Source organism: Eurosta solidaginis, chromosome 1, assembly GCF_040869045.1.
Source record: "Eurosta solidaginis isolate ZX-2024a chromosome 1, ASM4086904v1, whole genome shotgun sequence".
In the NCBI taxonomy this organism is placed as follows: domain Eukaryota; kingdom Metazoa; phylum Arthropoda; class Insecta; order Diptera; family Tephritidae; genus Eurosta; species Eurosta solidaginis.
Genome location: NC_090319.1, coordinates 141,920,995 through 141,948,488, shown reverse-complemented (window position 1 = coordinate 141,948,488; position 27,494 = coordinate 141,920,995). Strand labels below are relative to the sequence as shown.

At 37.7% G+C, this 27,494-nt stretch overlaps 2 protein-coding genes across 7 annotated transcripts in view; one reads left to right on the top strand and one right to left on the bottom strand.

Moving 5' to 3' along the window:
- Cerk (Ceramide kinase) overlaps positions 1 to 27,494 on the top strand; it is a 205,791-nt gene that overhangs the window by 59,056 nt on the left and 119,241 nt on the right. The window lies entirely within an intron of this gene.
- LOC137237955 (uncharacterized) lies at positions 11,367 to 12,687 on the bottom strand. The gene is made up of 5 exons (XM_067762401.1): positions 12,633 to 12,687; positions 12,486 to 12,560; positions 11,810 to 11,985; positions 11,582 to 11,741; positions 11,367 to 11,524 (listed from the first exon to the last, which is right to left on the bottom strand). Exons 1-5 carry the CDS (start codon positions 12,685 to 12,687, stop codon positions 11,367 to 11,369), a joined length of 624 nt encoding a protein of 207 aa, XP_067618502.1.

The window sequence follows — 27,494 nt, the reverse complement described above, 5'->3', positions numbered from 1 at the left end:
ATCGAAGGGATTTTTTGTAGCCAATCCGGACCTTTCCACCACAAGTCACATATCGCGAGTTCTTGTGGGGTACAACCACGGCTGCCAAGATCGGCGGGGTTATCGGCACGCGACACATGCCTCCATGTGGCATTGCTCACAGGATCGAGAATGAGAGATATTCTGTTTGCAACATAAGTTTTCCAGGTGTGTGGTGGTTTCTCTAGCCATGCTAACACTATGTAGGAGTCTGACCAGAGAAAGAGTTCGCTTGACTGCAAGTGTAGTTCAGAACGAATTTGTTTTACTAGCTTTTAGAGCAATACGGCTCCGCAGAGTTCGCGTCGTGGGAGGCTGACAGTTTGTAGAGGTGCCACTTTGCTCTTCGCTACGAGTAGATGGGACGAGAAAGAGGTTTCATTTAGTTGTACGCGGAGGTATATACAGGCGCAGTATGCCTTTTCAGAGGCGTCTGAAAAACCATGCAGCTGTATGTGCTGGTTTGGGTACAATTGCACCCAGCGGGGTATGGAAATTTTATTGATTTCGGGGAGATTGTTGCGTAACGCTGTCCATTTGTGAAATGATCCGGGCTTGATGTGCTCGTCCCAATCGGTTCCTTCCATCCATAATTGTTGAAGGAGCATTTTTGCTGTGATCATTATTGGCGTTATCTATCCTGCGGGGTCAAACCGTTTGGGTACCGCTGGCAATATCTGGCGTTTTGTTTTCGAGTCAGCAGTGGGTTCAGGATCATACGTTTACGAGAACATATCTGTTAGGGCAGTCCATTTTATGCCTAGAGTTTTCGTGGAGCTGGAGTCCTGGAATTTTAGGAAGTATATATCCAGCACTTTGGAATCGGGAACTAATTCTAAAATTTTTGAGTGATTTGCGGTAATTTTTCGAAGGGGAAAGCCGGCTGATTGTAGAGCATCTTTTACTTGAACCATTGAGCTGATAGTGGACTGTATATTGTGGCTACCCGAGAGTATATCGTCCACATATGTTTCATGTAGAAGAATATCGGTGGCTAGAGGGAATTGCTTTTTACAATCTTGCGCCAACTGATGGAGAGTGCGTATAGCTAGATAGGGTGCGCAATTGACACCGAATGTAACCGTTTTTAAACGAAAGTCCTCTAAAGGCATATTTGGGGATCTACGGAATACTATTCTTTGGAGGTCTAAGTCATCTTTGTGAACGAGAATTTGGCGATATATTTTCTCTATATCGCCGTTAAACAGGAATTGATAAAGTCGCCATTTTAGAATTATGAGCATCAAATCGTTTTGCAGAGTGGGCCCGTGTAAAGCACGTCATTAAGGGAGCTGCCAGAATAGGATAACTTTGATGCATTGAAAACTACACGAATTTTTGCAGTTCTACTGCCTGGCTTGATGACTACATGGTGTGGTAAATAAAATGAGAAATATTTACCGTCCTTGATGATTTCTTGGGGTGAGGTGGGTGCCATGTGACCCAGCGTGAGGTATTCTTCTAGGACCTCGGAGTACTTCTTCTGCAATGTCGGGTTCCTCTCCAAAGTCCGCTCAATGCTGAGATATTGTTGTTGAGCTGCAATGCGGGAATGTCCAAGAGCAGTGGACTTGGGGAATTCTGGTTTCCGGGGGAGTCGAACCATGTATCTTCCATCTGCCCGTCGGGTTGTTGTGCGTTGATACAGCTCTTCACAAAAATCTTCTTCGCTGGATCGGGATTGAGTAGTAGAGATTTCTTCTTGCTCCCAAAATTTTCTAAGGAGCGTATTTAGGGAGTCATTTTCAGATTGTCGAATCTGAGTGGTGAACGTTGAGATTCTTTCGGGAATTGGGCCACTGAGAATCCATCCGAATATCGAGTTCTGGGCTACGAGGCAGCCACTTATATTGGTGTGGCGGCCACCGTGGTGTGATGGTAGCGTGCTCCGCCTATCACACCGCATGCCCTGGGTTCGCACCCCGGGCAAAGCAACATCAAAATTTTAGAAATAAGGTTTTTCAATTAGAAGAAAATTTTTCTAAGCGGGGTCGGCCCTCGGCAGTGTTTGGCAAGCGCTCCGGGTGTATTTCTGGCATGAAAAGCTCTCAGTGAAAATTCATCTGCCTTGCAGATGCCGTTCGGAGTCAGCATAAAACATGTAGGTCCCGTCCGGCCAATTTGTAGGGAAAATCAAGAGGAGCACGACGCAAATTGGAAGAGAAGCTCGGCGTTAAATCTCTTCGGAGGTTATCGCGCCTTACATGTTTTTTTTTTTTATATTTAAGATTTTAGTTGAGGGGAGAAAATGGGTCAGTTGTGGCAGAACAATGGTTTGGGTACTAATTTTTTGTAATTTGTCCGCTGAGCAGAGTGTGACTTCGCAAATCTGTTTTGAGTTTTGTACCACTGTGCCTCCCATTCCCGAGATTTCAAACCTAGCTTCTTTAGTAGGGAGACGCAAAAGCTTTTGAATTCGGAACGAGATAAATGTTTTTTCGTAGCCTTGATCCACGAGAGCTCGAACATTGTTATATTCGACATCACAATATGGGAATTACTGCTGTTGGGAGAAGCGTAGTGACTCCGTAACTTGAATGGTGTGATGACACTTTATTCACACTCGATTGAGGTGGATTTTGTTCCGTGGGTAAGTGAGTTGCATTTTTCGAGCAACAGGGTGTTTCATCAGCAGCATGATGTTGGGTGGTGAGTTGGGTCGTCGTTCGCTGGGGTATCGCGTTATGAGCTTGATTTTGCGTGTTACGCGGGAAGTGCAGTAGGGAATGGTGTCTTTTTTGACAATACACGCACGAGAAGCTACTATGGCAATTATTGCTTGAGTGGGAGTTGGACAAGCAGTTTTCGCAGTACCCGTTTTCGCCAACGTATTTTACGCGTTCGGCTATCGATAACGCTTTAAATTTGATACAGGCTTTCATTGCGTGCCTGGAGTTGCATAACTTACATGAGATCGGCGGAGTTGATTCAGCATGAAAATTTTGCGTTCGGTTTTTATTTGCCAACGTTGGGTTGTGAGATGGTGTTCTGGGAGTGAAATTTGAGTGAACTGGCTTTGGGTTGCCCGGCCGATTGGTATGAAGTTTTTCTACTACTTCATATCGGCTTGTGAGAAATTTGTTCATATCTGCCCACAGAGGTAGTTCTTTCCGTGAGCTAAGTGACTGTTCCCAGAGAGAGAGGGATTCAGTGGGGAGTTTCGATGAACTGAGATACACAAGAATGGGGTCCCAATCGCTGGTTGGGATTCCTTGTGTTGAGAGCGTCGACAAGCAATTATTGATTGTGGATTGTGATTCTTGTATTTGCTCACCATTTTCCGAATAGATGGGAGGAAGATTCAATAAAGTTTTCAGCTGAGTATCTACTAATATTCTGCGATTTTCATACCTAGTCCTTAGGGCGTCACAGGCGAGTTCGAAATTTTCATCAATGAGGGGGAATTGCTTGACGGGTTGTCCCGCCTGGCTTCTTGTTTTCTGTCGCAGGTGATAGAGTTTTTGTGCTGGAGAGAGTTTGGGATGATTCTTGTAGACGGCAGTGAACATATCTCTGAACGCAGGCCAATCTTCATATCCCCCGTGAAAAATTTCTGTGTCACATGCTGGCACCTTGAGAAACATGCGTTGAGAGTTTGTGCTTTGAACTGCACTTGGCAGTTGAGAAGTGGATGTTTGAGCCTGGGAACTAGCCTGTAGAAGTTGTAATGCTTCTAAAATTTGGGATTTGCATAGCTCGTAACTTTCTGAGCATTTGCTATATTTTTGCTCGACTGACCCACTATATTCTGCGAATTCTGCTGATCGAGACACTGCTCTGAATGAGAATACTAAAGAATCCCATAGCTTATCGAGTTGCTGTGTTTTTACATTGCGTAGGGTTGGGGATAAATCGTTTATGATTACCGATGACCATTTTGAGTAAAACGTTTCGAGCCGGTTGCTTTCGAAAATAAAGTCTTGTAGACTTGCATCAATTTCTGATTCGTATTTTTTGGCCATTTTCAATTTTATTAAGCTTTGGATCGGAGATATGAAAGTATTAAATTATTATTTTTTGTTTTGGTAAATATTATTGAGGCTCTACTGTATTGATCGAGCTAATTTGAAACGTGTCAACGGGAGTGGACTTTATGTTTTTATTTTTCTCGCTTGTTTGAAATAATTTTTGATTCAGTACAAAAACAAATTTTTGGTGGTCCTATTTAGTGAGCCACCACTGTAGCCAATTGGTGTGGGAGCAAAGGTGGTGGTTTTTTGTTTGGGCCAATTTATAAATGATTGGTTTGCTAAAATGAGCATTTGTGGCCATAAATTGAAACAGGGTATATTTGTTATTCCCGACGCGTTTCGACGTTTACCTTACGTCTTCTTCTTTGGGGATCTATTTAATGTTAAGTATATAAAATTAAATACATTAAACATACATTAGATTATCTAACAATAAACATGCAACTGACACATCATTTAACACTTATTTTGATACTTACATTAATATTAACATTAATAATTATTTAGTTCAAGTACTAATACAATTTGTTGCACAACATTATTCACACATTAAATGACATTTGTTTATTTTGGTGGTTTTTGTTTGTGTGTTTGTATTTGATGAGCTGCAACCTGCAGACCCACCTATTGTTAGCGACAGAGCCGCTACAAATAACACTTGAGTGAAGGGAATGCAATCAAAGTTGAGAATATGTATCAAAGTTGAGAATAATTATTTGGTATGTATGAGTGTTTATATATTTGGTATATGCCGGCGGAGTTGTTATTTTAATATTAATGTATATGGACTGGCATAAATGTATAGCGACAGATGTACATTAGCTACGTATTAAAATATTGCAGTTTTTTTTTCATCCTTTATTTACACGTATATTTTTTTTCCTTTTTCGGAGATTTTTCCTTAGGTAAGTAATTTTATTTTTTTAACCACTCTCTTTTCTTTTTTCAGATTTATGTTTCCACCAACATACACAACCTTGCCTTTGTTTTCCAAATTTTCTTTTCTTCTCTGTTTCAACTTTTATACACTTTTTCGGCCACCCTAATGTGACGTATTTCACAATTGTTTTTGTTTTAAGCACTTAGTTTTGTTTTATATTAGAATTAATAAACCGCCCGCTTCGTTTCACAAAGGACCATGTTTAATTCTAAAATATGGGGATCTGGAACTAAATGTGCAAACGCACAAGGTGGGGAAATGAGGAATAGAGTGCCGATGCACTAGCGAATCCTATCTCCAAATAAATCACAACTCTGATTAACAATTTCTTCGTAATTTATTGTAAAGAATTCATAAATACTTTGTCGTGACGACCACGAATAATGCACGTGTTTTTCTTGTATTTTATAGTTATGCAATTACGCCCCGATTCTGAGCGTTACCGGTAAAATAGTACCCAGAACAATATGTAACCGAATATCGTTACCAGTTCTTTTATCCGCAATTCTGGCCCAAGTGGTAACGCTGTCATCACCGAAAAACTCACCAGTGTGTGGAGAAATTTTAAAGGTAGTTTTCTTCGCTTTCACGGTTGCCACTTTGGTCCATTTGGACCAAAAATGGTCCTTTCCAACCCTATTTGGTCAACTGGTCCCTTTTCTTCAATTTTGGTCCGTTTTAGGAAGTAGCGACGATTGGTACTCTTCTTTCTTTTTCACTCAGGTAAAAATTCACAATATTGCCCAAAAATTAGCCCTCATATAATTTTGAATGGAACTCTCACCATAAAAAATTGCTCAGTCAATAAAATATATATAATTTATGCCAGGCATTAAAAAGAAAAGTTTTGGCAAACAATTGTCGTTAATTGTTGATGAAATAACCGACTAATCAAAAAACTCTTGTTTTATAATAATATTAATAAAGGCTAGATATTTCGATCAGTTATACAACACTATGTAAAATATATGAAAATAAAAATTGCTTCTCGCCTAGCATAGCTTATAGCAATGGTCACCATTTAATTGAATAATTATTGGCGCCACTTCACACGTATTATTATTATCTTTCGTCTTTATTCGGCTTTAAAGCGGAGTCATTGGTGCCGTTTGTCGTATCGCTGTAGTCGTATCCCTAACGTAACCCTATACGATACATTGTTATCAATTAATGGTACCTTAACCTAAAAATCGTGAAAATTTCATAAAAATGAAGAAAACGCAAAAAATTACAAACATATTCCACAAAAAATAAGTCCCTAGTAAAAACGTATCCAAAATAATGAATAAAATCTACAGAAAGTTATTAAATTCACCAACTCAAATATTTTTAGATTATGGATACGGCGAAAAACCAAAAACCAATTGGTTGGCTACGATACGGTTACGACCTTAGCGTTACGATACGGCACCAATAATCGATTACATTGATTCTCATAACGTTGGTCGAATCAGCTGTTATAAGGTTACCGATAACGCACCAATGTCTGCAGATTTAAGCGCCAAATACACGACACGAACATTTCCGCGAACATTCCGCAATCTTGTTCGCAGCTTTGGCCATACACCATACGAACTTTTGGCCGAACATTAGTTCTCTTTCAGACAGCGATGAATACGGACAACAATTGTGCTGCAGCAATATTGCTCGCTGTGGCAATTAAGCGTAAAAAAAAGAGAGAAGATTTATACATTTCAGTAAATTCACTCAGAAATTTTTTATTGTCCATTTTACTTTTCCGCGCACGTCTGTTCCGTTCAGAAATTACTACGATTACGAGCTATTTCGCCATACACGCACGAACAGTTCGCGCAAATGTTCGCCAAAAATTAAAATATTTTGATTTTTGGCGAACTTTTGCGCGAACTGGCAAACACCACCATACACGACAGAAAAGGTCGCAGAAACATGACATAACGGGAATGTTTGCGGAAATGTTCGTGTCGTGTATTTGGCGCTTTAGTTGTCGCTGAACAAGCAGAGTAGCAAAATCGGGTTAGGCTATTGTTTATTTGCGCATTTGCGAAAAGATATTTTGGAAACAAACGCTCATGCGCAGAATGTTTTCTTGGTTTAATGTTTAAAGTAGTATTTATATAGCATATTTACGAATTACTTTTTGTGTGTTAACAAACATGCGTGCATACGTCCTACCTCATTGATTTTTCATCAACAACTAAACCACTAGAGTTGGGTCGGTTCGTTCTGAACTTGTTCAATTGACCGGTTCTCTCAACTGAGCAAGTGAACTAGATCTTCGATTTCGGTTCTATTTGTTCTTTTAGTTCATTTGTTCCTTTAGTTCGTTTTATCTAATGTTATTCTTTCTCACTCTCGTTCGCGAACATTGTAAATTCATACATACATACGCAGAAATTCTGAGCACTAATGTCGATGATGCCACTTACACTAAAGGTATGTGTGGTCATCTTTGTGTGTGGCACTGCTAAAACAATATATGTATGGACTAATTATGAAAAACATCTTTTGTAGGAAACTAATTACATTTATTAAACTTGAAAAGATCATATTTACAATTTGTGTCTGTACTCTACATTTATTAAACTTGAAAAGATCATATTTACAATTTGTGTCTGTACTCTTTCAATTTCCTGGATCTTCCGAAATATGTAACTTTTTTGAAGTTAATTAAACATATATGTATATATTAACTTATTTATTCATAACACATTTAAATATACCTACACAAAGCATTGCTGCATACACATCCTCATCTATACTTGTTGGCTTTTTTCGCGGGTGCAAGCAGCAGTGAACAAATTTGCTTGAAAACAAAAAAGAACAGATGAACAAAAAGAACAACTTGTTCGTTCATCAGAAAAAGAACTAAAGAATCGAATCTCTGAAATGAACGAAAAAGCACAACTCTATAAACCACCACCAATAAGATGATTTCAGTTTTACTCACACAGCCACAGTTTTGATTTCGGCGACCCTTGGCTTATACCCAATAAACATTTTTGTCAAATCTCAGTTTGAGATACATTTGAGAATCAGTCCATTTCTCACATTTCAAACGTTAGTTTTCAAATGCATTTAAAATAACCGTTGATAGCGTTCTCAAGCTAAAAGGCTCATTTTTAATATGGGATTTTTCTTTATTTTCAAATTGAGAATTTTTGGATTCTCAACTTTTTCTCAAACGAAAATAAAGCGGAACGAAATGGAATCCAATTACTCTAATTTAATTGTTTATTCAGTGTTACCTACGCTGTAAAAGAAATACCCAGTTTTAATAATAAGAGTTCTTTTTTATGAGTTTTGACAAATTTTTTAAATTTTCTTTATTCAGTTAATTCAAAAAAGTATATCAAAGCAAAAAATTAGTTACATACCAGTTTTTCAACCATCTTTCTATTTTATTAAAATATTCTGTAACAAATATGTATACATTTTATATTGTTTAATGTTGATAGATAAATGAATAAAAAAATTAAAATTATATTATAAAAAAATTATTATTTCATGAAAATCAAAAAACTAAGCATTAAATTCAATGTTACAAAACAGCATAGGATGTAGAGAAACTCCGACTAGTTATATATACATGGTGAATACATTAAAATATTATTTCATGTTGATTAAGTACACATATAGGTAAACAAAAAACTTAGGCACAAAAATTTAAGCTTGCAAAGAAAAGTGCAAATGAGGTACAGAAGTTCCCATTAGTGACATAGATACAAACCTAACATATTAGATGTGTTCATCTACAAAATAAAATTAAAGAAAAAAAAACTTTTTTAAAAATAAGCTTTTATTATTGGTTAATAAAATTAACTAAAAAGTAAACAATAAATTGACTCTAAAGAAATATAACACTTTATAAGTTCATTGTAAGCTTTAACGATAATTAGGCTTTTTCGTCTGCGACAAAAGAATTCTATATTGTACATAATTATATATTTTTAATATTAAAACTTTACAACTAAATTATTAAGCCTTACAGTTTATATCACAGTTCTAATTGTTCTAATAAAAAACGTGCTGAATTTTGATGGTAAAATTAAGAACATTATGATCTCCTTTTCTTGCTATCGCAATGTAACACGCTTTTATTAGAACAATTAGGACTGTGATATAAACTGTAAGGCTTAATAATTTAGTTGTAAAGTTTTAATATTAAAAATATATAATTATGTACAATATAGAATTCTTTTGTCGCAGACGAAAAAGCCTAATTATCGTTAAAGCTTACAATGAACTTATAAAGTGTTATATTTCTTTAGAGTCAATTTATTGTTTACTTTTTAGTTAATTTTATTAACCAATAATAAAAGCTTATTTTTAAAAAAGTTTTTTTTTCTTTAATTTTATTTTTTACTTTTTAGTTCGTTTTATTAACAAGTAATAGAAGCTTGTTCTTAGAAAAGCCTTTTTCTTAAATTTAATTTAAAAAGGAATTTTTTTAAATTTTTAGTAGGGTAAAATATTGTTTGAATTAGTTACATACGTAATCTTTACTTAGTTATTTGTAACGTTTCTCATTCTATCCATTTCTTTTAATGCATCAACTTACTTTTTAGTTAATTTTATTAACCAATAATAAAAGCTAATTTTTTAAAAAGTTTTTTTTCTTTAATTTTATTATTTTCTTTAATTTTATTATATCATAATCCGAATATATTGGGGCATATTCATAATCGAAATAAAATGTGGCTAAGTTAGTTGAAGCATTTTTGACAGAGAGCACATATAAAATTGTGTCAAACAGTGCTAAATAACTTAACTTTGCCTATGCCGCGTTCAGTTTACAACTACTTATTGCAGATCTCTCATCGGTGGGTTAAATCTGTTTTAAAATAAAATTCCTACTTTCGCTTAGCTAAAATTCCATCGCCAAAAATCTGTAAAACAAAATCAAGTGCGCAGAAAAGTATGCAATACTTACCGATAACAGCCTAACGGCGTTAGCGTTCGTTGTATCACAAAATTTTTACACTTTGAAAATGACGGCTGTTGTTTGCAAGGTTGCATTCCTTTGAGTCTTCGTTTTCACCATCTGGATTAACAAAGTCATGAGCCTGGACATTCGTGCAATTTTAGTGATGTAAATTGCATGGCGCCAGCGCCAATGCGGTGCCAGCTCAAAGGTAGCTCATTGACGAAATGACTCCAATCGAATTTTTGACGCTACTTAGTAGTGAGTGCGTAGTACATTTCACTTGCGCTAATTTGTGAAACGAATTTTGTGTGTCAGGCACGAGTTTGGTGTTATTGGCGCTACTGGCAATGATGACATTGAGCTGATGGCGGAGCGCTGGTAGTTCAGCTTTTGAATCAGAGAAAGAATTGATGACCCGTGCAAATTATTATGGATTTGCCCGTGTAAATTATTATGTTGTATTTGCACCAAATAAATGCTGCGGACATAACAACCGGAGTCAATTTTGAGTTGTATATTTTAAATTTAATGCACAATTAATATGGATGTGTTTGAGCGGCCAAATAATAACAGTAGTATTGCTAAATTGCTGCTAAGTTTATGGAATGTCGCTAATTTCCTAGCGATGATCAATAGATTGTCAATATTTCGTTCAACGGACACGCGAAATTGCCACATCTGCTCAAATTTTCCAAGTTTTTCCATTCTTGATTTAACTTAAGCTGTTATGCCAATATTTTTCAGCCAGCTTTTTTCAAATAGGTAATTTTTCCAAAAGCAAAATAAATTACAGAAAAGATTACAGATGTAAACAGCCTTAAAAATTCAGCTATGTTGGTTATACACAGAAATACAACAGAGGGTTGTGTCTCCGCTTTTCGCATGCGTTGAGATTCACCACGCGTGACACGCGTGATTCACCACGTCCAAATATCACAATCCACGGATAGGTACCGGCGGGTTTGTATGGGACTTAGGCTGTTATGCCAAAGTAAATACAAATCTTTACCGATAACTATGTTATCGATTAATTTATCGAATTCTAACAAAGTAATATTGCATTGTCATCGGAGTTATACATGTGTGCAAAATTTCAGCTCAATCGGACACCGGGAAGTGTATCAAATTTAACTTGCAAGATTCCATTACAGACAACAAAAGTGAAACTAAATAAAAGCTTATAAAAATTATTACTGGAAGTTAGGAATTTCTGTCATTGCTCATACAAAACATCAACAATTAGTAAATTCCAGTAACAATTTTTTTGTAAATGAACAGGCCTATTATTTCACATAAATAAAAAAAAAATTTACATAAAAGGTTACTAAAAATGCATATAGCTAGAAAAACTCCTACGGGTTACACATAAAAATGTTCTTTCAATTTAGTTGAAGAAGTGAAAAGAATTTAATACAAAAATTCAAATAAAATTTTTGTAGTTCAAAAATACAACAGAAATATCCTGCGTTTTTAAGAAAAAGGAAACATTAAATAATAAATAAGTAAATAAAAAAAATGCATCTAAAAATTATTATATATAGATTATAATATATTGCAAGCTGGTATTCTTCTGTTTTTCGTATTCAACCTTTTTATTTAGCCTAGTACTAGCGTGTTGGAAGAAGTTGATTGTCGCTCGTTCAAAATCACTGTCGTTGGCCACATTAGGAAATTTGAGACAAAAGGCTTCTAAATATAATAAACAAAATAACTAAAGCCACAACATATGATCATACGCGTAATTACGTTTCAGTGCTCCTGTTACACTTAGCCCCCTAGCTGGTGTCTTCGTTTTAGTTCCTTGCCAGGAATACGATTGCGCAACATTGTCAGTTATTATTTTGCGCCAAGCCATTTTTATGAATTTAGTTGTACTTGCACAGATGATGGTCTGCAGTTCGGCCACCTGGAAAAAATAAACATGTATAAAATGGCTGCATTTTAATTGAATAGCTAAATTGTTAGGATATTCACCAAATCGTTATATTTATTCTCAGGGCTTTGAATTTTTGCCTCAAATTCGGAAAATTCATGCACTTCTGAAAAAGGTTTTTGCGGTAAAATCTTCTTCCTTTTTACAGTTGCAGAACTTGCGCCTAATTTAACTTCTTCCAATACCCTCTTTAACAACTTTTGTGTTGATTGATTTTCTGAAATTATTGAATTTATAGATATGTATGAATATTAGAAAAATATTTGCATGAAATAATTATATATATGGAAACTACGCCTCGTTTGAAGATTGTCTACTGGGCTGTTGCCACCAATGTGGTTTTTTATATAAGTATTAAGCAAGATATGCCAATAGGGGTATCAAATGAAAGGTATTTTAAGTCGTATACCAACTAAAGTACTTTCAAGGAGGTTTATCATTATATATACACGGTTTGGCTGATTTTGAGTAAGGACAGTATTCTTCATTACACAATTTTTTTAACTGTTCAATCAAATTTTTAACAATATTTTCGAGTATTCCATTTTTTCCATAGAAAGTCAGGACAAAATTTAAATTTTGTATACTAAAGTTATACTAAAAATTGCATACTCGAAAATGTTATGAAAAACCTGACTAAAAATATAAAAGGTATTCAAGTTGAACATATCGCAAACTAATTCAAAAAATTTTAATAAATAAATAAACAAATATTACCCTTTGATAAATTTGTTCTCCATTCGTCTATTTTCTTGTCTAAGGCATCAATATTCCTATTAAAATTATCCAAATCTGAAAAATGAACGGTAATAGACTATTAGTATAAACAATTTTAAATAAACAATGAATAGTCAAAAACCTTACCTTGTTTGGTAACTTGGTTATCTCCAGTAGACAAAAATGTGTTGTTAAAATCCATCTATGAGTGAACAAGTGGTAAAAATACGAATTCGGTATTTTCAAAGTTATGAAATAAAATTACTTTTTTCGATATTTCATCTACAGAATGCTCAAATCGATCACTGGAAAAGTGTAAAGTGGCGCAACAATAAATATTAAAGTTTGATGACTTTATTGGTGTAATAAAAAGATCATTTAAATTTTTGACCTCCAAAGATATTACCTTTGGAACAAAATTTTCATAAATAATACTTATTATCTTGAATATTTTTTTGTTTGCGCTATAAAAGTTGTCAGGATTTTTTATGGATAAATAAAACAAATTTGTATTAATTGAGTTTACTGGCCCATTTCGTAATTTTTCCTTTTCAATTTTTTCCGTAACACTTTTATTACAGAACAAGCTTTCTTCTACTAAACGATTATAAATCTGTGCAGCAATATGGTTTTTTTTCTACATTTTCGTTTTAATTTAGACAAAAAGTTTTCAAATTTAAATGCGCTTACAGATTCTAAATCGCCAAAGTTTAATGCATCACTGTGTAAATGAGTAAGGCAATGAAAATTAAATGTTAAAAAAGAATCATCATAAAGCCTAGAGACATTTTTAACGAATTCATTTAAAAGAATTTTCGCACATTCATTATTTTCCGAACATGATTTTTTATCAAGTAAAATTCGAATACCCAAACTAAGTAACAAGAAATGGTGGTACCGTTCGGCGTCTAAGATATCGGCAAGTAAAAAAACTCCAGTATATAATAGAAATTGCCTCAATTCTGTGGCCTTAAATCTTTCAATTTCCTTTAAGGTACGTGGACGTCGAGCGAACTCTCTAGATACCTTATTACTCAAAAATAATATTTTAGAATTTAATGCATCAATCTGTGCAGATTTTAATGAATACGGCTCATTTCTTTGTTTAACCCAACCTACAAGCAAAGTTTTCATCACACCAAGGCATACCACATGCATGTAGTCATATGGGAAGGATTTTACAACATCAATTGGCAATTTCTCAATGGCGGTTTGTTCTATTATTCTGTGATGATTTATATCAGACCTTAGGCGGAAATCTGAGTCTGTTCTACTACTACTATTCATTTCATGGTGAAAAATCATTCTATGGCCTTTACTATCCCCTTTCTGCGTACACTTTACGCAACAAAAATAACCCGTATGTCCCTTAACACCCAATATATACGATCTTGCTGGAGCATCACAAACAAAAGAGCGACAGTGAATTGAATAATGCCTGCCATTGAAATCTAAACCTTGTTCCATTAAGTGCAACATTTCATCTACAAAACGTTGCAAGTATATATTTGGGCACAGTGGCTTGCTATTTCCGCAATAAGCACCTACGACCATAACAACCGGGTCCCCATTCACGTTTATTAAAATGGGCCATGCCTGCAAATTGGAACTTTTTGCTAGTGGAAGACCGTCAATATTTATGTTGAGGTGGATTTCAGAAGATATGAACGATTTTCTCATTAAAAAATCTGTAAGGGAATCTTCAACACCGTAGTGGAAATATTCTCCTGACCCCATTTTTTCCACTGGCGGTACCTTCGGAGTACATTTCAGTGTCCTGCCATCTTTAGGAACGCCAGTAATATATTTCCGAAGTATTCTTAACAAACCATTAGTTGCATCAGTGGAAATATTAAAATGGACGGCCCATACAGCAAGCTCTTCTCGAATAACACTTCCCATTTCACTTTCTGCATCAATGTCAGATTCCGAATAGTCGCAATCCACACTTTCTGAATCACTTCGATCATAAATAACACTATTGGAAATAGAAGGGCCTTCGCCTAAGGTGGCGCCTACTCCTGAACTTTCTATTATTCCCGGTGCTACTGTTGTGCCACTTTCGGTAAGCAAATTTATTATTTGCCTCACTTCACTTTTAACTCGTTTAGATTTATGCATAATGTAGTAAAATATCACTTAATATTATCAAAATGTATATATACTTCCTTATTTTTTCACTTTATGTCCAACTTCACTCAATAAAATAACTTGTTTACATTTCCAGCTAAACTATGCAAATTAGAGATCGACGAATATCCACCGATTCGATAGATTTCGATATCTTTGCTATGTTGACATTTCAGGAATGGAATGAAATGAAAGCATATCTAAAACCATTCTCAAGTTGTAAAACAACGTTTGAGAAAAAGTTGGGAGAATATTTAGTTTCGAATGATTAATAATGCTGAATATCAAACTGAGAATTAATGTTTTCTCAAACAGTTGAGAGAAAAAAAAATTGTCAAGTATGTCTCAAATTATTCTCAAGTTGAAGATCGACGTTTGAGAAAAAGTCGAGAAAATATGTTGTTTCAAATGATAAATAATGTTGAATATCAAACTGAGAATCAATGTTTTTCTCAAACATTTGAGATTTTTGTTTTCAGTGTTTGTTGGGTAGCGAGCACTCTGCCGTGAGCCTAACACTTTCAAAACTTATACAAAGAAATTCTATGCATTACTTCTCGTTTGGCACGTTGATATTTAAATATTTCTCACCCAGCTCAATGAGTTCAAGGAATTCCAGGACTATTGTGGTGTTAAGCCACGCAAGGTAATTGAAAACTAAGTATATTGGCACAAGAAATATTTTAACTCGACGACAGAAGGAAGCAAATGCAAAAGAGATTTGATTTCGGAAGAAATGTTTTGTATAAAATTATTCCCGTAGGTGCTAGCAGAACCCCTAGGGCCTGGGATCAAAACTCACACTTACTGAATCTAGGCTCTGATATGAAGTTTAAACGTTAAGGGAAAAAGTAAGCATCTATAAAAATAGCACTAACAAAATTGCCTAGTTTCATTTATGATATACTGAGTTTTCCACATACATAGTTCGGCAACACCAGAACGCAAATTTTGAACCGTTTCTTACTAAAACCTAACTGCGCTATACATTTTATTTCATTGCAATCAAAAACATAATGCTAGAACCAAGAGCTTTGTGACCAAAACTAGGTTCACAACGTTTGGTTGGTGAAAGACATAGACTTATCCTATGTCAAAATATAGTACCATTTTTGGTTGCATGCATATATATTTGTTTGTTCAGCTTGAATTAAAGGAAAGTCTTAACTATGTTACGTAAAATTTTATATGGAAAAATCCAAAAAAATTTTATTTTATACTAATAAAATAAAACAAAAATGTGGTCCTTTTTTTCGATCAATTTTGGTCCCAAATGAAAACATGGTGTGGGAACCGTGTTCGCTTTACCGAAAATGGCTCACTTGTAGATACGAGATTAACAAATAAACGGGACGATGTGTATATGCATATTATGCATGATAAGTTTCTACATAGGTATATTGTAATTTATTCTGTGAAAGTACATAATGTAAACAAATATGTATAGCAAGAGGCAACACTTTTTTACTATTATCTTTACTTATTTGAGCTTACAATTCTTAATTTTTCAGTTTTGCCTTTTTCTAAACAACAGCTGTTGTGTGGTTATTTCGATGTAACCACCTACTTTTGTGGGAAAAAATTATCCAGCTACTTTCGCGGGTAAAATACCAAAACCCTGCAAAAATTGTTGGATTACCCTGCAAAAATTGTTGGATTACGTGTTCCATTTTCTTCATGTTGGAGTACTCTAACAATACTCCTTTGCAATGCGTTTGCGGACCACCAACAGCCGATCATTGCTCGTTTTTAACGACCGTGATCACGACACGATGACGATCGAACAGAGTTTCCAAAAGTAAAATATTGCATTCAAATAACTGATAATAAAATTTTACTATGGCAACTGTGATAAAATGCAACCACGCGCTGCTTTTATGTATACATACTATAGTATAGAGAAATATTAGTTTCTTTATTCACGCAAATGCTAAATAACATAAGAATATTTGTAGTATAAAATATAAAAGTTGTATTGCCCCTCTTCATTTACTTTCATTTTTAATTAAATTCACTCCGATAATTCTTTCCGACACAATTCCTCTTTAGTACTTTGGCATATGATCCTCTGTGGGTGCTCCAAGGAGTACTACAGTGAAAGTACTTTGGAAAGTACTCTCACGTATGTACTCTATGGAATACTCACAAATAAAGCGAGATTGGGATCACCTACTCCTCTCCTAGGACATCGCAATGTTAATTGGAGCACATTTTTTGTATGAATACGGATTAGTTTTGGAACACTCCTATACTCCTAAAGGAGTATTCCTTACACTATTTATGGAGTACTCGCGTTTTTTGAAGGGAAGGTAGTAAAAGTTGCTACATGATATTTAATTCAATTAAAATAGGAATGTAATTTGTTAATATTACAATAGACTAGTATTAGCAACTTTGCTATTTGACACTTTTCAGAACTGAACTGTGCGATGCGGACGCGGCGGCGTTTTTTACTTCTCTCTTTAATCGTGTATGCTTAACTAACTTCTTTGCATATAATTCATTTCAATAAGAGCGTTAATATGTACGTACATAGGTAAGTGTTTTGCATTCCAATATCTAGCATTGTTTGGTTATACATAAATGGTAAATGTTCAACCATATAAAGGTGAGTATATACAATTCCTTACAGGGTGAGGAGACGTTATTATTTTAAAGGTAAATATAAAGATAGTTTAGGTATGTATTTTGGTAAGTATAAAACTAAGTACTTCATAAAGGTGTAAGTATACATAGGTATCTTAGTATAAGGTAAGTATAAAGGTAAGTAATTTATATATGGTGATGGCTGATGGCATAAAAAAAAATAAAAAATGTCATCTCTATCAGTAATCCGAACTCGTTGAGTAGTGGTAATATTAGTTGCGCGCTCAAACCTCATACTCTATCGATTTCACCTACACTAATGCAGCCATGTATACATTGCCATTTGCTCACCCGATCACCTGTTTATGCAAGTCAAATTTCTGCTAATAACAATAGTGAGCATTTTTGTGTACACTCAGCCACCCCCTCGTGTGATTTCAATACACAAATGTCATATGCTAAACGATTGAAAGCACCTGTTAATACTAGGTGTATTTTTTTTCAAGCGAGCTTGAAGAAAACGCTTCAACTAGCTAAACAGTTTCATTATGCCAAAACCATACAGATGGTGGAGGTTTATCAGCTAATTGTTACTTTTTTCCGCTGCTATGACATTTCTACTTCTACCGCAGTATGTTTTTGACACTCAACCAGAGAATTACAAAAACAGAATACATGAACTGCGTGTGTTTGTTTGTATGTATGTCACCCTGCCGCCACGCTGTTATTTTGTTATTTTTGTTTATCTGCACATTCGTATGTTCATTTCATTCGCTCGTTCACAATAGTGCCCTATTTTTGAATATGCAACACTATACAACACTATCAATCAGGTCGACAATTACCTAAGCGGTTTCAACTGAAAGCGCTTAGCCAACTCAACTCTATTACTTTTTATTGTTTTTTATTTTATTTTCCATGCAATTCGGTAAGTTAGCTAGTGTTTTAATTGTACAAGTTAGCGACGAAATACAGCTATATACACCTACTATACAACACTATCAATCAGGTCGACAATTACCTAAGCAGTTTCAACTGAAAGCGCTTAGCCAACTCCACTCGATTACTTTTTATTGTTGCTTTCCATGCAATTCGGTAAGGTAGCTAGTGTTTTAATTGTACTAGTTAGCAACGAAATACAGCTACTGATCATATTCCCAATACAACTGTTAGCCCCAGTACTGCTGCTAACTTTGCAATGTCTACCCTTCAAAAAACGCGAGTACTCCATAAATAATGTAAGGAATACTCCTTTGGGAGTATAGGAGTGTTCCAAAACTAATCTGTATTCATACAAAAAATGTGCTCCAATTAACATTGCGATGTCCTAGGAGAGGAGTAGGTGATCCCACTCTCGCTTTGTTTGTGAGTATTCCATAGAGTACATACGTGAGAGTACTTTCCAAAGTACTTTCACTGTAGTACTCCTTGGAGCACCCACAGAGGATCATATGCCAAAGTACTAAATAGGAATTGTGTCGGAAAGAATTATCGGAGTGAATTTAATTTAAAATGAAAGTATATGAAGAGGGGCAATACTACTTTTATAATTTTTGCTACGAATATTCTTATGTTATTTAGCATTTGCGTGAATAAAGAAACTAATATTTCACTATACTATAGTATGTATACATAAAACCAGTGCGCGGTTGCATTTTATCAGAGTTGCGATAGTAAAATTTTATTATCAGTTATTCGTATGCAATATTTTACTTTTGGCAACTCTGTTCGATCGTCATCGTGTCGTGATCACGGTCGTTAAAAAACGAGCAATTATCGGTTGATGGTGGTCCGCAAACGCATTGCAAAGGAGTATTGTTAGAGTACTCCAACATGAATAAAATGGAACACGTAATCCAACAATTTTTGCAGGGTAGTAAGTACAAGACTCCAGCTTCAAAAAATAAAGAGAATGCCTTTGGGAACAGCACTAATTCTGTTAAGGCTGATGATTCTGATGGTGTTAATGTTCCTGTACCTGTTAATACTGCTGATATTCCCAATACAACTATTAACCCCAGTGCTGCTGCTAACATTGCAATTTCTAGTAAGAACAAGACTACAGCTTCGAAAAACAAAGAGAATGCTGTTGGGAACAGCACTAATTCTGTTAATGCTGATGATTCTGATGCTGTTAATGTTCCTGCTATTCATCCCAATTCTGATAATGATTCGACTGCTGTAACAACAACCGCACTCGCAGCCCTAATCACAGCCCCTGTTTCTGAATCGGTTGCTTTAGAACCTGGTGCTCCTAGGGAGGTGACTGCTCGCTGACGGAAGCTGATATATCTAACTACGTATGCTCCAAGCTTGGTGTTGAACTTAACAGCAATATTAATGTTTATAAGTTTAATTTTAAGTCAGGGAGAGAGATCTCTTCTTTCGGAATCTTAGTTCCTGACAAATGTTTTGATAGGGTACTCGATTCTACCTTCCTGCCGAAACACTCTGTGGTGCATTTGTTTACTAGAAAGTCGAACCGTGATTGCGCTACTTTAAATGCATCAAAAAACTTGCCAGGCAACACTCCAGAAGTGGTACAAACTTAAATTATGTCTTATCAAACGTAAATAATATCTCACTTAGTATATTTTATCAGAACGTTAGGGGTTGAATACCAAACTAACGAAAATTTGTCTACTGAGTCATGAAAGTTCTTATGATGTACTCGTTTTTACTGAGGCTTCGCTAAAACCAACAGTTTCTAATGCTGACGTTTTATCGAGTTCGTTTCAAGTGTTTAGAAAAGACCGACTGGCCAGAGCTGGTGAAGGTGTGTTAATTGCCGTTCACACTAGGTTTTCCGCGGAGGAACTACATTTTCCTGACTTTGAGGATGCTGAGCTTCTTTGTGTGAGAGTAAAACTTTCCTCAACCTACAAATATTTTATAGCCAACTACATTCCCCCACAATGTGACATTTCCTTATACTCCTATCCCCCGATTTACACGGAAGATCGGTTCCAGACAAAACGTGTAAAGTGAAATCTTCGTTTTCCTATACAAAAACCGTGTAAAGCGAAAAAACTACCCAATTCAGTAATTTATTTAAATAAAACAAAACTTAAACATCTTAATGAAGGTTCACGAAAAGATAATTCAATCGATAAGTTACCAGTTCAAACCAAAAAAACTCGCAATAATAGTAAAAATTATGGCTTTTTGTTCAAATTTTCATCAAACGATTTTCCTTCCACATGAACTACATATGTACTCTGCGTTTGGTTATGTACATACATATTCACAATAAGAGGAATCCCTCAATATTGCAATCAGTGTTGCCAAAGGGACTCAAAAAGGTTTTTAATGATTTGTGAATCTTCGGAGTTTTTAAAATTTTGCTGATTTATGAACCGTGTAAAAGCGAAATCGTGTAAAACAAATACCGTGTAAATCGGGGGATATGTGTATTTGAATCATTCCTCAATAGTGAAATCTGTGTGCAGTACTGCCAGGGCCTGTGATTCTGTCAGTGTACTTGGCGATTTTAATCTGCCATGTGTGTCATGGAGTTGTTGTTGTTGTTGTTGTAGCAATGCTCGCCCCACCTAATAGCCGCGACCGATCACAAATTGTCATCAATATCCTCTAACGGGAGTCCAAGGAAACTTGCCGTTTCAACAGGGGTGGACCATAAGGAAAGGGGTGTTAGAGGCGTTGGTTCCACATTACAATTGAAGAGATGGTTGGTCTCATGTGGGGACACATTGCAAGCGGGGCATACATTTTGTATGTCAGGGTTGATTCTGGATAGGTAAGAGTTTAACCTGTTACAGTATCCAGAACGAAGTTGAGCAAGAGTGACACGCGTTTCCCTGGGGAGTATGCGTTCCTCTTCCGCGAGTTCTGGATATTTTTCTTCAAGTACTGGATTCACCGGGCAATTCCCGACATAAAGGTCCGACGCCTGTCTATGGAGTTCACCAAGGACCTGCTTGTGTTTTTTCGCTTCATACGGCTGGGTTCTCAGGTGCCGTATTTCCTCAAAATGCTTACGGAGATGACTCCTTAGGCCCCTAGGCGGTGCTGGTTCGTCAATCAGATGTCTGTTGGGATGCCCAGGTTTCTGGGTATTCAACAGAAACTGTTTGGTCAGCATCTCATTTCTCTCCCTGATGGGGAGTATTCTCGCCTCATTATGCAGATGGTGTTCTGGGGACATAAGAAGACAGCCCGTGGCGATTCTGAGAGCAGTATTTTGGCAGGCCTGTAGTTTCTTCCAGTGGGTAGTTTTTAGGCTTGGCGAACATATGGGTGACGCGTAGCACGTAATCGTCTGGCTAATTGCTTTGTATGTGGTCATGAGCGTTTCTCTATCTTTTCCCCAGGTACTGCCAGCAAGGGATTTGAGGATTTTATTACGGCTCTGAATTCTCGGAACAATTGCGGTTGCGTGCGCACCAAAATGTAGATCCTGATCAAACGTCACACCCAAGATTTTGGGGTGTAGGACAGTGGGTAGCGTAGTGCCATCGACGTGGATGTTCAATATGGTCGACATTTGGGGCGTCCATGTTGTAAATAAGGTCGCGGAAGATTTAGTCGGTGACAATGCCAGGTTTCGCGAGGCGAAAAAACTGGAGAGATCAGGGAGATAGCCGTTTATTTTATTGCATAGCTCATCGATCTCTGGGCTTGGGCCTGTGGCCATTATTGTGCAGTCATCGGCGTAGGAAACGATTGTGACTCCTTCCGGTGGTGAAGGTAGCTTAGATATGTAGAAATTAAACAAAAGTGGGGATAGGACACCACCCTGTGGCACCCCTTGTTTAATTCTCCTTGGTTTTGATGTTTCGTTTCTGAATTGCACCGATGCCTGCCGACCACCCAGATAATTTGCGGTCCACCTTTTAAGACATGGGGGAAGGGTAGACCCTTCCAGGTCTTGCAGTAATGAGCCATGGTTGACCGTATCAAAGGCTTTTGATAGGTCTAGCGCTACGAGTACTGTTCTATGGTGGGGGTATTGATTCAAACCGCAATTTATCTGGGTGCTAATGACATTTAGCGCGGAGGTAGTGCTATAGAGTTTTCTGAAGCCATGCTGATGAGGGGCTAGCTGCAAATGTGCTTGGAAATAAGGGAGCAAAATGGCTTCAAGCGTCTTTGCCACTGGCGATAGGAGAGATATCGGACGATATGACTCACCTACGTTAGCTGGTTTCCCAGGCTTTAGTAGCGGGACCACCTTGGCCATTTTCCATTTCTCGGGTATGGCAAAGGTGGAGAGAGACAGGTTGAAGACATGCGCTAAATATTTGAAACCCTCTTTCCCTAGGTTTTTAAGCATCGGCATGGCTATGCCGTCTGGGCCCACTGCTTTGGATGGTTTAGCGCGACCAATGGCGTCCTCAACCTCTCTAGCGGTGATGGTGATTGGTGACGCGCTGAATTTGTGTTTATGTGCGTGTCTATTGGCCCCCGTCTATCTTTGTCGACCGTAGGATGCATTATATATTGTCGGCAGAAAGCGCTCGCGCATTTTTCCGCATCCGACAGCACCTTATCGCCAAAGGCGATGGAAACTTTGTTTTTGTGCTTAGTCGGATTCGATAGGGACTTTACGGTGGACCAAAGTTTACCTACACCGGTAGAGAGGTTACAACCTCTTAGGTGCTCTTCCCATTTCGCCCGCTTGTGTTCGTCCACAAGCAATCTGATGCGTTGGTTTATATCCCTTATTTGGGGGTCGCCTGGATCAAGCTGTCTTATAAGGTCGCGTTCCCTCGCTAAGCTCGCGGCCTCCGCCGGGAAGTGGGGCCGGATTTCGGGAATTCTCCCGGCGGGAATGAAATGTGCCGAAGCGGATTCAATGACCTTACGGAAGGCACGCTCCCCTTGGCGGGCATCAGTCGGGATAGGGAGGGCAGCAAAGCTGCTGTCTGTTGCAGATTTATATTCTTCCCACTTTCCTTTTTTGAAGTTTATGAAAGTGCGTTTTTCGGTGACGATGAAGTCGGCGGTACGCTCGAACGAAATAAGTATGGGCAGGTGGTCGGATGCCAATGTTACCATCGGCTGCCAGTTGACGCAGTTTACGAGTTCTGCGCTCACGATTGAGATATCTGGCGAGCTATGACAGCTTCCTACCATACGTGTGGGGGCGTCTCCGTTTATTGTGCAGATCGTCGTTTCGTCTATTTGATCCGCCAACATCTCACCCCTACTGTCCGCCCGCAAGTTTGAATGCCATAGGTCGTTATGGGCATTGAAATCGCCTAAGATAATGCGATTGTTGCCAGTGAGTAAGGCCTCGATATTAGGGCGGTATCCACTGGGGCAACAGGTGACAGGAGGGATGTAGATGTTGATGATTTCTAGATTTGCATCGCCTGACCGGACAGATAGGCCTTGACGTTCTAAGACATTGTCCCTGCGGTCGATGCCAGGATCAAATATATAATATTGCACAGAGTGGTGTATAATAAACGCGAGGCCGCCTCCATTTCCGCTCTCGCGGTCTTTCCTGTGGACATTATAACCAGAGCAGGTCTGCAATGCAGATCTTGCTGTGAGTTTAGTCTCTTGAATCGCAGCAATGCGGATGTTGTGCCGCTTCATGAAATCGACTATCTCCGTAATCTTCCCAGTTAGTCCATTACAGTTGAACTGCAGAATTCTGAAGTGCATGAGGGGTGACGCCGCCACTCTAGGGGTAAGTGAGGGGTGACTACGCCTAGGTTGTGGAAGGCCAGGACGCAATTGCTGTTGTGGCTTTGGGACTGGGCGCCCTTGGGCAAGCATTGGGGTACCCGGATGATTTGGGTTTGCGACCTTGCAACATGGCGCGATGAAACCCGTCGAGGGGTTGCCGTCGCGGAGACCAGAACATCTAGGAAAGTGGCACCACCCAAGGCAGGAGCTGCATTGAGCGGATGTCGCAAACCTATATATTCTGTGCTGGCAGACGGTGCAAACGGAGGTAGGGACTAAGAGTCTGTTTCCCTGACCTGCACGATTGCTGCCAGAAAAGAGGGGGGGGGGGGGGGAGAAGAAGACGGGGGCAGGGGCTGATGCTCAGCATTGTTACCAGCTCTACTACGAAGGTAGTAGTTATGAGTGGTATCAGCTGTTTGAGTTGTTGGCGCCGTGGGGCGCGAGCAGCAGCGGGTACTTGTTGTGGCTTGCTGAGCAGCGAGGCTGCTGGAAGGTAGTGGAGGGGCGCTTAGGCGTAGACTACGGGACGCCCTTGGGCGTGAGCAGCAAGGAGCCACAAAAGATTTATAAAAGTTACGTGGACGTCGGTTTTTGGGATCAAGCCCAGAACAACCTGTCCGATGCAACCATCCCTTGCACGAGACACACTGAACAGAGTATGACCGTCCTAAAAAGATTCTTTTCTGGCAAATGCAGCAAAACCATTTCTCAGGACCGGGGTCAGGAGACGGACCCGGATTGGGTTCGATACCTTCCCGGAGTAAGAGAATATGTAGCAGTCCTGCTGCAAGGAGCTGCTGGGAGGATGACAATTTGTGGGAGGGACGAAACAAATTAAATGGGGTCACACTGAAATGACAGTCTTTGGTCGGGAAAAATCCCGAGTCGCTCCGGTACATAGAACCGACTGCCTTGGGAAGCGTCATGGAGTCTTATCGACGGGAAGCTAGTCCCTACTTCTTATCGCGCTATCCACTATGATTTCGTAGACGAGTTTGCAGATGTTGGACTTTTTCAAGTTAACAACATTCAGAATAAATTCGGTAAATGCTTGGATTTAAATTTCTCAGACGATTCAAATTGTTTTGTAAATCGATGCGATCCCCTTGCCCTGACTGAAGATGTGTATCATCCTGCTCTCGCGATGTTTATGGAATCTAATAATTTATCTGAGCGTTCCTCCAACCTGGTGCGAAAGACCCCTCACCGATTTCTGTTTAGAAAAGCCAATTGGTCTAAAGAAATACTCGAAGTATCGAGAATAAATTGGCCTGAGTACGATTGGGATATTGATGAGAGTATATCCCATTTTAATAATGTATTATACGGAATATTTAAAAAATGCATACCTACGTCCGAAACCACTGCTATATCATCATCGGCTTGGAGCACTAAAAAATTGAAACGCCTGAAAAATCAGAAGACGCGTTCAATCAAACGTTACAAACCTTCTGGATCAATGACTGACTATGCCGCCTACTCAATTTTACGTCACAAATATAACACATTGAACAGAATTTGTTACAAGAACTATATCAGTAGGATCAAAAGCCAAATTTTTTTCAAGTCGTTTTACAGCTTCGTTAATTCAAAAAGGAAGATAAAAGGGTTTCCTTCTACAATGAAGCTAAATGATCCGATTTCCAACGATAGCTTCGAAATTGCTAACATGTTTGCGGATTTCTTCGAATCTAATTATTCAAACACCTATGATTATCCGCCATCGAATTATCCTTTCAGATTGTCTCCTCTGGATTCCCAGGCAGTCCCATATATATGTACTGATGATGTTTTAACTCATCTGGAAAATCTAAAGATTTCTTACTCTAGTGGTCCGGGTCAAATTCCGTCGGTAGTGCTGAAATATTGTGCTCGATACTTATATCGACCTCTAGCCTGTTTGTTTAATGCGTCCCTGAAGCAAGGGGTATTCCCCAAGAAGTGGAAAAAATCATTCATTATACCACTGCATAAAAATGGAAGCAGAACGTGTGTTATAAATTATAGAGGAATAGCCAAACTCAACACTATTCCTAAGCTATTTGAATTGATTATCACAAAACAGATTGCTTTTAGAGTATCTTCATTAATTGACTTTTCACAACATGGCTTTTGCAAGGGTAAATCAACGGTGTCCAACTTGCTCGAGTTTACAACCTTTGTATCCAACAGTTTTAAGGCTAATTGTGAAGTTGATGTTATTTATACTGATTTTAGTAAGGCATTTGATAAAGTTTCTCATTCTATACCTTTATTCAAACTTGATCGGTTAGGATTTCCTCCTTTGCTTCTATCTTAGGTTTCTTCTTATGCGAAGGAAAGAAAACAAAAAGTTATATTTAATAATTGTTGGTCTCGGTTCATAAACGTAACTTTTGGTGTTCCTCAAGGCAGCCATCTCGGTCCGGTTTTTCTCCTGTTGTTCATTAATGACCTTCCTAGTGTTTTGAAGAGCTGCAAACCGTTGATGTACGCTGATGATGTCAAACTTATAATGCCTATCCGCTCACCCGTGGATAGGGCATGTCTTCAGGCTCATCTGAATAGTATAGGTGACTGGTGTAATGCAAACGCCATGTCACTAAACCTACCTAAATGTAAGTTCATGTGTTTTACAAGGAAGTCCTTCCAATCCCATGATTATGTATTGGCGACTATTTAATCAAGCAAGGCACCAATTTTATTGATTTAGGCGTTACAATGGACCCAAAACTCGATTTTAAACTTCATATTGAATCTTGCTTGAATAGCGCTAAAGGTACTTTGGCTTTCGTTAAACGTTGGTCTAAAGAATTTAATGACCCATACGTTACAAAAACTCTTTTTATATCATTGGTCAGACCTACTTTGGAATATGCTTCAATAATTTGGAATCCGCGTTATCAGGTTCATTCTGACAAGCTGGAATCGGTCCAGAAACAATTTTTGCTTTTCGCTTTAAAACACTTACCATGGGATCCTTCTAAAAATCTTCCCCCCTATTGCAGCCGGTTAAAACTAATACAGCTGCCCACATTGCAGAGCCGCAGGGAGATACTTGGTGTCTTATTTATTGTTAAATTAATAAGAGGGTCAATAAATAGTCCATTTTTGCTTGGTGAAATTAAGTTTAACGTTCCTATTAGGCCATCTAGACATTTTCAATAAATTTTTGTAGCTACATGCAGGTCGAATTATGAAATCCACGAACCACTTCGCTGTTTATGTCGTGATTTTAATAAACACTGTAAAAATTTAGACGTCTGCGACTCGTTTCTTGGTATTAAAAAATACCTTTTAACTACATTAAATTTGTAATTCGAAATGAAGCAAAGGACGCTAAACCGTGATATACTGTTCAACCTTCTGTTTCAAATATGAAGTACCAGCTACTTGAAACTTGTTTGCAAAACTGCGTTGTGATCATTATTTTTATATGTAAGTTATAGCAGCAGTATCCAGCGGTTGACCCATTTACTCACGTTGCTGAGCATGTGACCGCGCTATGTTGCGTGTTGAAGTTTCGCTGACACAGCACACGCGCAGAATAAGCGGAAGTTAATTGGGACAACGATTGGTGTAGTTGCAGAAATTGTGATTGAACAGCAAATCTAGTTTTATTTAAGTAAACTATTTTTTATACAATAATTGGTT

What these genes read in the sequence shown, in the direction of transcription:
- LOC137237955 (XM_067762401.1), bottom strand. Translation starts at nt 12,687, where the DNA reads ATGGATTTTAACAACACATTTTTGTCTACTGGAGATAACCAAGTTACC. An exon ending in TAACCAAGTTACCAAACAAG is followed by an intron (nt 12,561 to 12,632) that starts GTAAGGTTTTTG and finishes TTCATTTTTCAG; the next exon opens with ATTTGGATAATTTTAATAGG. An exon ending in GAGAACAAATTTATCAAAGG is followed by an intron (nt 11,986 to 12,485) that starts GTAATATTTGTT and finishes CAATAATTTCAG; the next exon opens with AAAATCAATCAACACAAAAG.